Here is a 15,339-nt window from a genome sequence, read left to right on the forward strand (position 1 = left end):
GGACTATACATCAGCTCTCAGACTTCAGAGTCTCTTGTATAAGAGAGTAGACAAGCAAGGGTGTCAAGGTAGATTTAGCGGGACTGTTGTTGCTAAAGGCATTTTAGGAAAAGAGGAAATTAGTATGAAAGGGTAAGAGTGGGCAAGAGTGAGTGACTAGATTTTTTTTCTTTTTCCTTTCTTCCTCCCTCCTTCCCTCTCTTTCTTTCTTTCTTTCTTTCCCTTGATAAATGATTGCTGTCAAAATGTCTATTGTCTTAATTAACTTTTAGACTTAGTTTTATAAACACGCCAGCAGTTTAGATGCTCAAGGAGCAGGGTAAATCTTCATGTTATGAAATGGCTATTTTTGCTATGAGTATAAATAGTCCCAATAACGTGTATTTGTTTGCAGTGGAATGCTAAAATGTAAGGTTGACTGATAACTCTCTCTCTGACCCTCACAGATACTTCTTGTGCCTTCAGCTAAGGCAGGACATCGCCTCTGGCCGCCTGCCCTGCTCCTTTGTGACTCACGCCCTCTTGGGATCCTACACCTTGCAGGCCGAGCATGGGGACTATGACCCAGAAGAATATGACAGTATTGATCTTGGTGACTTCCAGTTTGCCCCGGCCCACACCAAGGAGTTGGAGGAAAAGGTGTCAGAACTGCATAAAACTCACAGGTCTGTCGATGAGCTGGCAGGAGACAGACACATGGTGGGAGACAGACATAGGCGTATTGCTTGCTTAGCATTGAGAAGCAGCTTTAATGTCTACTGGCTCCTTTGGGTGCTTGTCCAACACTGATGGGCACAGCCTCGAGCTCTTGAGATGCCCTTGTATGGTTGGTTTTAGTGTAACGTGGAGATTGTGTTCTTGATAAACTCCTATATCAGAGTAGCGTATGTTCCCACGTGACTTCTCCCTCACCCTGTTATTCTCAACCAGTACACAGGAAGCAGACTTGTGTGCATACTGTATGACATAACTTTACATTTCTTCTACCTCTCAGTATAAAGTATTACTATATTTTATAAGAAAGCCAGGGAGATGGTGGGGGGAGATGATATCAAAACACACTGTATTCATGTTTGAGATTTTTCAAAATAATACTTTTTAAAAAGCTAAAAGGTATTGAAGCATCTGGATTTGATGTGCAGATAGTGACGGATGGGGACAGCTGAAGTTAACAGCTGGCCCCATGAGTCACAGAAAGCGTCCCTTTGTTTAGGTGAGGAGTACTTAAATTACTTGAATGGTATGTGTACTTTTGATTACTTTCATATTTCTGTCAAGATGGAGTTTTATATGAGTTTTCTAATATCTTTCTAAGCTATAAAATATTTACATATGAAGACCATAATCTTATGGAATATTGACTAAAATCATTTGAATAACTTTCAGAGATTTAAAACTCTTAAGGGGCATTATACATTAACTTTCATTTAAAAAAAATTAAAAGGGCAACATTTGATTCCCCACCCCACCCCACCCTTTATTGAAATTCTACTCAACAGACATTTTTTTGTCACCCAGATTTGAACTGGTAGTATGAAATGCTGTGTTGGAAATGAAGACTTTTGAGACAGAGATCAGTATACCTGTTGCTTAAGTTTGTTTGGCTGGAGAAATAGAAATAAAAATACATTTCTCTAGGCAGAGTACTCTGCTGCTTGCCATACTTAGAAAATCAAATACAAGTAATTCTGATCAATACTAGCAGAATTAAACAAACAACTAGGAATTTACCAGTTTTAAGATTGCAAAGTCAGAGTTTGCTCATTCTCTCTCGTTAGCATGGGTTGCACCCGTATTGCTTGGGCTGTTCTCCACAGTGAGAACCACAAAGAGCATCATTTCAAGGAGAAAGTAGGAAGGGTGGAAGTCCACCTTCTTGAGCACGCAGGCTAAAGTTCTGTCTTTAGTACAGAACTGTCTTTGGTAGCCCTTACTCCTTACCCTGGCCTTAGAGGCAGAGCTGCATCTTGTCTCCTATTCTGCTTTTCTACAGCCAGACAGTTTCCCCCTGCAGCCCCAACTCTCCAGGCCTGCGAACAGCCATATCTGTCATGACTACACATGTTTGCATCTCCCGGTGACACAGTGTCTTTTGATTCTCAGGGGCTTATCTCCAGCACAAGCCGACTCTCAGTTCTTAGAGAACGCAAAGAGGCTTTCCATGTACGGTGTTGACCTGCACCATGCCAAGGTATTGTGAATGAATTCCAGCTTGGTGACTGAAGTTCTGAGAAATTTCCACTTTCACAAAGCCTGATTCTTTTTGGAAAAGGTGGTTTGTCACCACTTTGGTCTGCAATATTTCTTGGTGATTACTTATAAAATTCATGCTGTGGGAATCCCTTGTCTCTCTACTTTCTTCTTCTGTTGGTTTTATTAATGTCTCTGTAAGAGTTCTTACTACAGAACTGTCTTTGGTATCCCTTACTCCTTACCCTGTTGTCCTGGTTCATTGCTATGCTCCATCTTCTGCTAAGACCATTGGTTCTCAACCTGAGGTTTGTGTGTGGCCCATTGTGGGGGCTGAGGAACCCTTTCATAGGGTTTGCCTAAGACCATTGGAAAACAGATAATTACATTATGATTCATAACAGTAGCAAAGTTACAGTTATGAAGTACCAGCAAAAATACCTTTATGGTTGGGGCCAGAACTGCCTGAGGAACTGTTTTAAAGGCTTGCAGCTTTAGGAAGGCTGAGAACCCCTGTGTTAGGCCCAGTGCTGCTGTCTGCGCGCTGTCTGCGCTCCCTATTCCTTCCTCACCTCTTTTTTTGGGAGAAGAAAGCATATCTTGAAGCATGGGAGGGCCAAAAGCTGCACAGATGTGCCCTGGCTCCAGGTCATGAAATCCCACAGACTAATCTCAGAAGTAGTACATGGATGGGACGATGGTGGCTTCAGCTGTCTCACATGGATGGGATGATGGAGGCTTCATCTGTAGTGCATGGGTGGGATGATGGAGGCTTCATCTGTAGTGCATGGGTGGGATGGTGGAGGCTTCATCTGTAGTGGATGGGTGGGATGATGGAGGCTTCATCTGTAGTGCATGGGTGGGATGATGGAGGCTTCATCTGTAGTGGATGGGATGGTGGAGGCTTCATCTGTAGTGCATGGGTGGGATGATGGAGGCTTCATCTGTAGTGCATGGGTGGGATGATGGAGGCTTCATCTGTAGTGCATGGGTGGGATGATGGAGGCTTCATCTGTAGTGCATGGCTGGGATGATGGAGGCTTCATCTGTAGTGGATGGGATGATGGAGGCTTCATCTGTAGTGGATGGGATGGTGGAGGCTTCATCTGTAGTGCATGGGTGGGATGATGGAGGCTTCATCTGTAGTGCATGGGTGGGATGGTGGAGGCTTCATCTGTAGTGCATGGGTGGGATGGTGGAGGCTTCATCTGTAGTGCATGGGTGGGATGGTGGAGGCTTCATCTGTAGTGCATGGGTGGGATGGTGGAGGCTTCATCTGTAGTGGATGGATGGGATGATGGAGGCTTCATCTGTAGTGGGTGGGATGATGGAGGCTTCATCTGTAGTGCATGGGTGGGATGATGGAGGCTTCATCTGTAGTGCATGGGTGGGATGATGGAGGCTTCATCTGTAGTGCATGGGTGGGATGATGGAGGCTTCATCTGTAGTGCATGGGTGGGATGGTGGAGGCTTCATCTGTAGTGCATGGGTGGGATGATGGAGGCTTCATCTGTAGTGGATGGGTGGGATGGTGGAGGCTTCATCTGTAGTGCATGGGTGGGATGGTGGAGGCTTCATCTGTAGTGCATGGGTGGGATGATGGAGGCTTCATCTGTAGTGGATGGGTGGGATGGTGGAGGCTTCATCTGTAGTGCATGGGTGGGATGGTGGAGGCTTCATCTGTAGTGCATGGGTGGGATGGTGGAGGCTTCATCTGTAGTGGATGGGTGGGATGATGGAGGCTTCATCTGTAGTGCATGGGTGGGATGATGGAGGCTTCATCTGTAGTGGATGGGTGGGATGGTGGAGGCTTCATCTGTAGTGCATGGGTGGGATGATGGAGGCTTCATCTGTAGTGGATGGGTGGGATGATGGAGGCTTCATCTGTAGTGCATGGGTGGGATGGTGGAGGCTTCATCTGTAGTGCATGGGTGGGATGGTGGAGGCTTCATCTGTAGTGCATGGGTGGGATGGTGGAGGCTTCATCTGTAGTGGATGGGTGGGATGATGGAGGCTTCATCTGTAGTGGATGGATGGGATGATGGAGGCTTCATCTGTAGTGGGTGGGATGATGGAGGCTTCATCTGTAGTGCATGGGTGGGATGATGGAGGCTTCATCTGTAGTGCATGGGTGGGATGATGGAGGCTTCATCTGTAGTGGATGGATGGGATGATGGAGGCTTCATCTGTAGTGGGTGGGATGATGGAGGCTTCATCTGTAGTGCATGGGTGGGATGATGGAGGCTTCATCTGTAGTGCATGGGTGGGATGATGGAGGCTTCATCTGTAGTGCATGGGTGGGATGATGGAGGCTTCATCTGTAGTGCATGGGTGGGATGATGGAGGCTTCATCTGTAGTGGATGGGTGGGATGATGGAGGCTTCATCTGTAGTGCATGGGTGGGATGATGGAGGCTTCATCTGTAGTGCATGGGTGGGATGATGGAGGCTTCATCTGTAGTGGATGGGTGGGATGGTGGAGGCTTCATCTGTAGTGCATGGGTGGGATGATGGAGGCTTCATCTGTAGTGGATGGGATGGTGGAGGCTTCATCTGTAGTGGATGGGTGGGATGGTGGAGGCTTCATCTGTAGTGCATGGGTGGGATGATGGAGGCTTCATCTGTAGTGGATGGATGGGATGATGGAGGCTTCATCTGTAGTGGGTGGGATGATGGAGGCTTCAGCTGTCTCACATGGGTGGGATGATGGAGGCTTCATCTGTGGTGGATGGATGGGATGATGGAGGCTTCATCTGTGGTGGATGGATGGGATGATGGAGGCTTCAGCTATCTCACATGGGTGGGATGGTGGAGGCCTGTGATAGGAGGCCTGGGTTGATTGAGAGGACACCACTAACGAGCATTCCTGCTGAGTGATCCTACATGGAGTGGTGAGACTTTAGGAGGACAAGAGGAAAAGTGATAGGTTTGGTTTGTCTAGAGTCAGTATCTGAGAGATTCTACCCATTCCGCCAGTCGCATGCAGTTTACCAAGTGGCTATCGTGCTGCCAGGAAACGTCCATGCAGAGACGCCTTCTCTTTCTAGGTCTGTGGTTAGTAACCGTTGCTTTTGTGTTATATTTGCAAAGGACTCCGTTGTGCTTGGTGGCTTTATTTTAAAATATTTTTCTTCATTTCAAAATAATGTATATTTAACATAGAAAATGAAAATCACTTGTATCTCTTTGTGTAGAAAGAAAGTTAATGTCTTGAAGCATTTTCTTGCTTGACTTCATTTGTGTGGCTGGGTTGGTTTTTTTTTTGTTGTTGTTGTTGTTGTTTGTGCCTCTGAGTAGTCTAATTCTTGGCTTCTTTCTATGAGATCTGCTCTGAGTGTCTGTTTTATTTTTGTTTTACTTTGAAATAGGATCTCACTGTGTAGCTATGGTTGGCCTGAACTTGCTATGTAAAACAGGCTGGCTTTGAACTCAAGAGATCTACCTGCCTCTGTTTCCCAAGTTGCTGGGATGCAAGGTGTGGGTGGGCCTCCACATATGGCTTTAGTTGTTTGTATTGAAATTGTACTTACATTTACAGATTTCCTCCCTTTGAGTTCAGTGAATAGTCTCTGGTAATATCATATGTTTAGACTGCTAGATGAAACACTTCAGTTTTAAAAAATGTATTCATGTATACTGTCTTTTTGAGATTTGAATGTATTTGTTTTATAAACACATGAAATAATAAAGAGGACACCTTGTCTGATGTTGTCTGTGGCTGGCAGTCACCTTTGCCTGAGACTCTGATAAATGTTACTACTTAGTAAATCTGATCTTCCTAACGCTGGAGGGGCTTTGTTTATTTGCTTGCTTTAGTTTCTTTTTATTTGTAGAAGAAAAGGGGGCATGAAAGCACAGACAGTAGTCCCCGGGGACGCTGGCATGGTCCTGTACCCTCTAGTGCTGAATGGTGGACAGCAGAGTGGCTGCCAGACCTCTGTAGAAGGCTGGTCTGCAAGGGCTTGTTTCTGGAGGTGCCGACTGTTAGAACCAGCTGATGTGACTACACAGGGAGGGAGCCTTCAGCATCTTAAACCTCTCAGGAGACCTTCCAGCCAGGCAGCTTCTGGGTCAGAGCAGACGACAATTGCTGGAGTCAGTTTTTTTTTTTTTTTTTTATTGTTATTTTGTATTGTGCTGAGTGGCACAGCTCAGACCTGAAGATTGAGAGTGCTTTTCCTCCTTGCACTTCGTGCCCTCATCCATGACTGTTCACAAATACTGATACATTTAAAGCAGTGTGGGCCAGCCATACAGGCACTGATTGCCTTGAGTACAGGTCGAGTTGTTTTTTTTTTTTAAGTAAAATAAAAATACTTGTTTGTACTGTCTAAAGATTGTTTCGTACTAGATTGAGCTGGCTTTGTCTGTTTCCAGTGAATGTCACCTCCTTAGCTATGATGAAAACAATATTTTCGGCCATCTTGCACCCTCTCCCATTGGCCATGGGTGTTGATGCTTTTGACAAACACTTTAGTTTGAGGCCAAGTAGTTTGGGTACCTATGCCTAATTCACCTGACTTTCTCTGCTGCTCCTAGATTGTTGAGGCCGCTAGGATTCCCGAGAGTAGAGGACTGGCTATTTTACTTTGTTTTACTGTTGTGTGTTTGATATGTAAGTGGGCATGCGTGTGTGGAAGGCAGAGACGAGTTTGGAGCTGGTTTCCTCCATCTCCCCATTGGCTCTTGGGTCGTTGGGCTTTTGCAGCAAACCTTCATTGGCTGTCGGCAGCCCAGTGTGTTAAAACCTGCTAGTGTGGTCTACTGTAAGTTTGTGCCCTTGTATTTGAATTATTCAGGTATCATAGCAGAAAATGAAGTTAGTATCAATTAGTTATATTGTACGTTAAAGAAAAGCTAAATTATGTTATGTTCTTTTTTGTAATGGCGCTGGCAAACATGCTGTCATTGAATTGAGACTTCTTAATGTGTTGTCTTTGCTCTGTGTGAAATTTTATCCCATATTGTTCATGATTTCTTAACAAGTGCACCTCTCTTGAGTCGTACTGTTGAGTTTCTCTGTGTTGACTGGGATTATCTGGGCCCTGATGGAAAGAGCGCTTGTGTGTTCTGAGCATTGTGCATCTCTTATCTTAAGTACTGAGTGACTTTGGAAGGGAAGGGTCCCGTGCTTCCTTTTTAAACACACTTGAAGCTGACTGCTCTTTACTTTTGTGTGTTTGTTTATGTGAGCAAATAAACCAAACTCTTCAGGCGTGGGATTATCCTGTATTGTCATCTATCCCAAGTTAGCTCTCTGGGGAAAGGAAGCTATTGATGACTTTGGGAGTAGTCTCCAGTCCTTTGTAGCTGAAGGGCGCTGAGTGAGAACTGTGCGTCAGCACTTAGGGTACTGAATGCTTCAAGGGCTCAGAGGCCTCAACACTCTAGAAGACAGGTTTATAGGTATAATCTTACCAGCTGCCAGCTAGCATAGCCATGTAAGTTTGGTGATAAAATAGTAGAATGTACCTTAGAGCAGGCCAGGCAGCCTGTCCATGGGGACAGACTTGTTCCAGGGGCGTGCTCTGTCCTGTAGCCTCAAAATACCTCCATCTGGCGGTTGTTTCTTCCTTGTTAACTTGTTAAGTTCCTTGTTGCAGAACTTGAAAATGCATAAATTAAATCTTTTACAGGTTATGTCTTGTAAATGATATTTTCACATCATTTTGCAAATTCAACCTGATCCCTGAAGATGGATCATCTTATTAGTGGAGTTAATTTAGGCACTCTCACTAACGTTTAAATGTAATCATATTAAGTTGACATTTTCACTCATTTGAAGTTTGATTTGCCTCAGTCTACCTAACTTGTCACTCTAACTGTACCATCGGTCATACTTGGCAGGACTCTGAAGGTGTGGACATCAAGCTGGGTGTGTGTGCCAATGGCCTTCTCATTTACAAAGACAGACTAAGGATCAATCGTTTTGCTTGGCCGAAGATTTTGAAAATTTCCTATAAGCGCAGTAATTTCTACATTAAAGTTAGACCAGCAGAGGTGAGCAGTGTCCTGTACCCTTGGCGTGGCTAAAGCACTGTCAGTGACCCCTTCCTCTTAGGAGGGGTAAATGAATTCTTCCATAAAAATATTGCAGAAGGAAACCCTTCTTTGTTCTTTATGCTACACAAGACATCATTCTTGATGATATATGAACATTCCTGTTGCTGATTTACAAAATTACTAGATTGTTCACAAGAAGGATTCTTTTATTCCCTCTCCCACACATAGTAGGAGCTTTTTGTTGTTGCTGACTCAGGTAAGTGATGGAATGTGCTGTAGTGGCACTGAGCAGTCAGTTTGCTTGGGCAGTCGGCAATTCATACTGCTTTTCACAGAAACAGTATCGCAGTCGGGAATGTGTTTCTTGTATGATTATATAGATTGACTGACAGTTATTTACTAAAGAAGAATTCCTTCTGCCAGAAACGACTGCATCTGCTTACCGTAGCATATAGCCCTTGGTTAAAGAATAGGCTGATTTTGTTTTTATGGGTCTATTCCAGCTGGAACAGTTTGAGAGTACCATTGGATTCAAATTGCCAAACCACCGGGCAGCTAAACGGCTATGGAAGGTGTGTGTGGAACATCACACTTTCTACAGGTAAGGGAAGAAGTCTCATGGAGTGGCCAGCTGTACCTTGTCCAAGCCAGATGGGACGGATGGCATGGCAGATGCATCTGTGTCCTACATCAGAGTTGTATTTCACAATGGCTATCTTTGTTGCCTGTAGCCATGCTTCAGTGTGCCATCTGGTTCTTTGCCTCCTCTCTCCCCATCACCACCATGGGCCTATCATTGGTCCTTTTGTTCAGAGAGGATCTATCCTGCTCTCAAGCCCCTGTGTCCTAACACACTAGCTACCCCAGTGTGCTGCTACTGGTTTAATCTGATGTCCTGACATGGCCGTTTCTGTGGTTATTGATGCAGTGTCACAACCTTGGGTATCAATGCTATTTCAGAAAACTCTTTTTCAGCACTAGTTGGGTCCTCATTGCTGCCAGCCCACCAGCCCGCCAGCCCTTCTGCCTCCCTTAGCATCTGAACTATTCAGTCTTCTAGAGCCGTTCACACTGGCCTGGCCTCAGGATTGCTCTCAGTGCAGTGCAGTCACTGTAGAAATCGGGGGTCACAAACACCCCACCTTTCTTTAATCACCTCTTTTCCTTCCAAAAGTATTATCGCTCCATCTTACCACCTTCCTTGTTTAATGTTGCCTGTTTTAAGGATGGATAGACATTGTTTTGGTTTATTTATTTCATCCCTCCTGTATTATCATCAATTCCAAGTTAACTCTCTGGGGAAAGGAAGCTATTGATGACTTTGGGAGTAGTCTCCAGTCCTTTGTAGCTGAAGGGCGCTGAGTGAGAACTGTGCGTCAGCACTTAGGGTACTGAATGCTTCAAGGGCTCAGAGGCCTCAACACAGTCAGTCTAGAAGACATCAAGGCATCCTGCTTGGCAAATTTACTTTACCATAGATACCTCTGGCTTCTTTGGCCAGTTACATACCCATGCTTTCCAAAGCAAAAGCCCCAAACTAAAAAAATTCCCCTAAGAGCTCCTAAACTTCAAATCTCAGTACGTGGGAAGTAGAAGCATGGTGGCTTTCTGAGTTCAAGGCTAGCCTTGTCTACATAGAGAAATAACCATGCAACAATACCAACAAACTCTCCAAACCTCCTTTGACTCCAGGCCACAGCTCTTGTATTATCTCCTTAAGGCCTTCCTCAGGGCTGCTCTTTGCCAAGTCGTTTGCTGGCCTTCATTGCCTTCATCTCCTCTGCCTTTGCTCACTGGTTTATCAAGCCAGATGGGGTTAAGTGTTGTCTCCAGACTTAGGACCAAGCACTGTGCTGCCACACTAGCCATGGAATAGTGACAAGCTAGACAGCCTCTGTTTCCCCTTCATTATCCCTGCGTGATACTAATAAAGGGTCCTTTATTTCTTTATGGGCTTGTTTTCAAAATTAAATGAGATTTTACATGAGAAGCAAACAAGCTGTTTCTAGTGTATAATAATGAAAAATAATGTCATCAGTACCACTTTAAAAACATTGTAGTTATTACAAATGACTGGTTCTTGCAGTGAAATGGAACAGATTTATTTTCAAGAATACTCTAATATGCTAATTTTAGAGAAGACATATAATTCAGCATATATTTGAATCTGTCTGACTCAGCTATAATAATTGTAGAAGTCCTTGAAAAGTTTAGATGTTTCTTGGTAGCTAGAATCAATGTTTTCTGAAGAAGTGTGGGCCTGCCTCATATAAAGCTAGATAATGGCGTCGGCCCTATAGGTCTAGAGTGGACAGAGAGCAGGCTTGCCATCAAAGAATGATGCCAACAGCAAGCATCCTGTTGGAAATGACAGGTGCTAGGAATGCTGTTATTGCTAGACACACTTTATTGTCTTAGAGTGCAATGGTTTGTTGTTTTATAGAAGTAAGACCAAAAAGAAATAAGTGATGATGTATGTAAAACATCTCACACAAAATGCTCTAATGGATAAATGTCTGGATATATACTTAAACTGTAACCAACTGACTCTAACCTTACCAGAAAATGAATGAGAAGACATTTGATTCTGTAGCGATCCTTTCATGTGGACATGGACAGTAGATGTCTTCTCAGCCCATGGTAATGAGAACGGGCAGCTTTCAGATTGGGTGGAGGGACAGCAAAACCAAGCTCACCCTCAAGCTCATTTTAAGGACTAATTGTTTTATGTTCTCCTAAGACAGAGCATTTCAGCAGCGGCTCTAGTGATGGCTCAGAGGTCAAGGCTTGCAGCACTTGCTTTTTCCTAAATTTCCAATACGCTGAACAAAAAAGTTGCTTCAAGTCTGCATCCCTGAGCTGTCAGAGGAGAGTGCTGACGAGGTGCTGCCTGTGATTCAGCTTTCTGTGTGTGTGTGTGTGTGTGTGATTGTGTGTGCACACGGGTGTGTGTGTGTGATTGTGTGTGCACGCGGGTGTGTGTGTGTGATTGTGTGTGCACGCGGGTGTGTGTGTGTGTGATTGTGTGTGTACGCGGGTGTGTGTGTGTGTGATTGTGTGTGCACGCGGGTGTGTGTGTGTGTGATTGTGTGTGCACACGGGTGTGTGTGTGTGTGTGTGTGTGTGTGTGATTGTGTGTGCACGCGGGTGCATATACCTGCACAACGACAGTGAGAGCAGACAGAGACAGGACTGGGGCAGGCTGTCACTTGAGTTCATGGTTTAAGACCAGCTCAAGCAACATAGTGAAACCCTCAAACAAAACAAAGCAAGCAACCCATTGAGCTGTGGTTTGGATGTGTCTAGAGTTGAGGTGACAGTGGGCCCCAGGTCTAGTTACAAAAAGTAAGTTAACAATTGCAAACCTGAAAAAGTTTAAATTTTCTTTAAAATTGTTTTCTTAAGCATAAGAAGTTTGTTTTAAATCTATTTTGTTCAAAAAAAAAAACAGAAAATGTATTAGAATTTGAAAGAGGATTATCTCTTGAAAATATGTGATCTTTAAAGTTTTCTTGTAGTTTGGTAAAACAGGTGCCCTGTCTGTAATTTCAGATCTTTCTTTGAGATCTCTTTCAGGGCCCAGTGCATGTGTCTTTGTTGCAGGAGTCTTTAAATCTTCTCTATTCCTGAGTAGACTTCGTTAATAGACAAGAAGGATCTATGTGTCTTTAAATCTCTATTCCTGAGTGGATTTCAGTGACAGACAAGAAGGAGCCATGGGATTTGGCTAGAGAGTATTTCCCAACCTCTGGCTGTACCGCCCAGCAGCCTTCCTCCCATTTCTATAACTGATTGCTTTCCTGCAGAGCAGTTCAAGGTCATGTTCATAAAGCATTGCGAGCTGGGGAGACTCCAGCCATCAGGAGGCAGCCGGGGGTGAAGAGCCCCCAGAGTGCATGCTCTCAGCACAGCGCTCTGTTGTATCTCTGAGGGTAGAAAGTGGAGTGTGCTTTATGACATGCACATGGCTTTATGTGTCCACCACATGAGTAGATGGGGCCAAGAAAGCCTGATGTCTTAGCTTCTCTTATTTGATCCTGACTGTCTCTCTGAGGAAACAGGATTTAGATGCCCTCTGAGCAGGATTATTCCTTACCACCTTAACTCAGAACTCGTCTTCCCCTAAGCCGAAGATTTCCAAAATCTTATGCAGAAGATCTGGGAATACCTGGAATGATTTTAGGGAGAAAAAAAAAAAACTTGTAAAAAACTGACTTTTCCTTGGAAAATGATTGAAATCTCCATATTCTTGAACTCTCAGCTAAAGTCTTCATTAGTAAATTGTAAGATCTCTGAAAGTATATTTTTGTTAAGTGTTTTTCTGACTCAGATAATGGAAAGATGATTTCAGTTGTATCAAAAAAGCGTACTTATTAAAAGCATGCTTTACGTAAATCAGAAAATTATTAGTCATTAAGTTTGAATTCTTGCATTATGAACCCAACTGCTTGGTAGAGTTACACCGGCAAGAAAGAATATTAGCCACCTCTGAGAACTACTGCCTGTTCTTCAGGAACAGATTGCATAGCTGAATAGATTCCCTGACTTAGATGGGGTTTTTTCCTACCAGAAAGAGGCATAAACATTAACAATTGCTAATGATAATGGGCTTTTTACTTGACACTTAGAGCTAGCAGCACAAATTCAGACATATGTGTTTACATAAGTGATCTACACTAAATCAAATAAATACTCTTGATACACACTCAGAGCAGCTGCTCTTTTGGTTGGGCTTAAAAAAAAATGTGAGCACATTACTATTACAAAACTACCTATGACCACCTCCCCCTCCCCCAATCTGGTGCTGCACTTCAGCCCCAGCACTTAGTGGACGAGTTGGAGGCCAACTTGTCTCAAAAACCCAAAACAACAAGAAAACCACACATACAGATAGGAAGGATGTTTTTATTAAGGCTGTGGAGCAGTAATTTTTTGACTGATCATATATGAAATGAGAACTTAAAATACATACCTGTGGTTTGGTTTTCTTAATCCACCTGAAGACTTTGTCCTTATTTTATTTTATTTTTTCCTTCTTTGTAGGCTTGTGTCTCCAGAGCAGCCACCAAAGACCAAGTTCTTGACCCTGGGGTCCAAATTCCGCTACAGCGGCCGCACGCAGGCACAGACCAGAGAAGCAAGTACCCTCATAGACAGGCCGGCACCACAATTTGAGCGTGCCTCTAGTAAACGTGTCTCGAGGAGCCTAGACGGAGGTAACACGTTTATACTTTTGGATTCTACTCATCTTTTCTAGCCCAGTGGTGTCAGAAAACAATAATCTAGTCATAAGACCATGAGACACCCTCTAGAGCAGTGGTCTTCAGCCTTCCTGATGCTGACACCATTTAACACAGTTCCTTATGTTGTGGTGACCCCAACCATAAAACCATTTTGTTGCTACTTTATAACTAATTTTGCATCTGTTATAGATTGTGATGTAAATATCTGATATGTAGGATATCTGATATGGATCCCCCATAGAAGTCACAACCCGTAGGATTGAGGAGCACTGGTCTCAAGTGATAGACAGTTACCCCCAAATTAGTAAAATGTTGCTATTCTCAAAGTAAAGTAATTGTATGCAGGTTGTCACTCTGAACATACATTTTTGTTGTTATTGTTTATGTATGTTGTTGGCAGCATACATAAATAGTATGTATTTTTGTGTTTATAAGCTATTGGATGAATATGTTTCTCTTGGTTTTATTTGATTATGACCTCTAATGTGGCTTAATTTCTTTTTTTTAATACATTTTTGTGGTCCTCTGGAAGAGTATTAAGTGCTCTTAACTACTGAGCTTTCTCTCCAGCCCCTCATTTGTTTATTATTATTTTTTTAAAGCATGCTTGCTTGCCCTCCCTCCCTCCCTCCCTCCCTCCCTCCCTCCCTCCCTCCCTCCCTCCCTCCCTCCCTCCTTTCTTTCTTTCTTTCTTTCTTTCTTTCTTTCTTTCTTTCTTTCATGTGAGTACACTGTAGCTGTCTTCAGGCACACCAGAGGAAGGCACTGGATCCCATTACAGATGGTTGTGAGCCACCATGTGACTTGCTGGGAATTGAATTCAGGACCTCTGGAAGAGCTGTCAGTGCTCTTAACCGCTGAGCCATCTCTCCAGCCTCCATGGTTTAATTTCTTAAACTTGTTAGTTGCTCACATTGCTCTATGGGAATTTTGGGGTATGTTTGCACATGGATTCCAGTAATTATAAAACAGTTATAAACTACTCAGATTTGAAGGTGTGCTTTCAGAAGTTTACCAGACTCAAAACATGTGAGAAATCATTCTAGGTTTCAAAAGTATTAACTTTAAATATGATTTTAAATAACAATAACAAAAGAAATACATACTCATGTGTCTGGGGAGATAGTATAAATATTCATGGTTTCTCTTAGAGTTCTGGTGAGCTACATATTTGTAGTCTTGCATGGCAACATTCATGGATTCAGGTGATGTTTCTTTTCCACATATTTGTCATATCGCTTATTAGTAAATTAGGAATTAATAATGTTTTTATACAAAAGATGATGTTACATTTTTATTAAACTGCTTTTCTTTTTTTTTCCATTTTTTATTAGGTATTTAGCTCATTTACATTTCCAATGCTATACCAAAAGTCCCCCATACCCACCCACCCCCACTCCCCTACCCACCCACTCCCCCTTTTTGGCCCTGGCGTTCCCCTGTACTGGGGCATACAAAGTTTACGTGTCCAATGGGCCTCTCTTTCCAGTGATGGCCGTTAAACTGCTTTTCTTGTTATATAACAAAAATAATATTAATTTTCATTGAAAAATAGTGTTTCAACCTTTTTCATTATATTGAATATTAATATTGAATAGTTTGAAAAATTTTATTTTTATTGCACTATTAGCAAAAATACCATTTTGATTGTTGTTTCTTTATATAACTATAGAAATATGAAATTTGGACTTGAATAGTAAGATGTTAAATACTTAGATAAGACAGATGATTCCTAGACTAACATTCTTTCGTTAGTAGAGGATTCTCACAGGTTAGCCTTGCTCTATTTTTCCGGGTAGAAGAAATGACTAAATAGGTGCAGGCACACACAGTTACTTCCCGGGCTTTGCTTGTGGCTATTTTGATATATGTGGTTGTTAACGCACAAGAGTCTTCCTTAAACT

The 15,339-nt window shown here is 43.0% G+C and overlaps 1 protein-coding gene across 21 annotated transcripts in view; it reads left to right on the top strand.

The window, feature by feature from the left end:
• Positions 1-15,339, top strand: part of Epb41l2 (erythrocyte membrane protein band 4.1 like 2) — a 163,738-nt gene that overhangs the window by 111,191 nt on the left and 37,208 nt on the right. For all 21 annotated transcript variants that reach the window (XR_001779454.2, XM_006512506.2, XM_006512513.2 and 18 more), the window contains exons 7-11: positions 447-665; positions 2,104-2,191; positions 8,037-8,189; positions 8,696-8,793; positions 13,236-13,408. Coding sequence is in view for 20 of the 21 variants with exons in the window: in XM_006512506.2 (XP_006512569.1) it covers positions 447-665; positions 2,104-2,191; positions 8,037-8,189; positions 8,696-8,793; positions 13,236-13,408 (731 nt within the window). In the remaining variant the exon portion in view is untranslated. The remainder of the gene's footprint in view (positions 1-446; positions 666-2,103; positions 2,192-8,036; positions 8,190-8,695; positions 8,794-13,235; positions 13,409-15,339) is intronic.

The sequence above is a fragment of the Mus musculus genome, chromosome 10, assembly GCF_000001635.26.
Source record: "Mus musculus strain C57BL/6J chromosome 10, GRCm38.p6 C57BL/6J".
NCBI classification, from domain to species: Eukaryota; Metazoa; Chordata; class Mammalia; order Rodentia; family Muridae; genus Mus; species Mus musculus.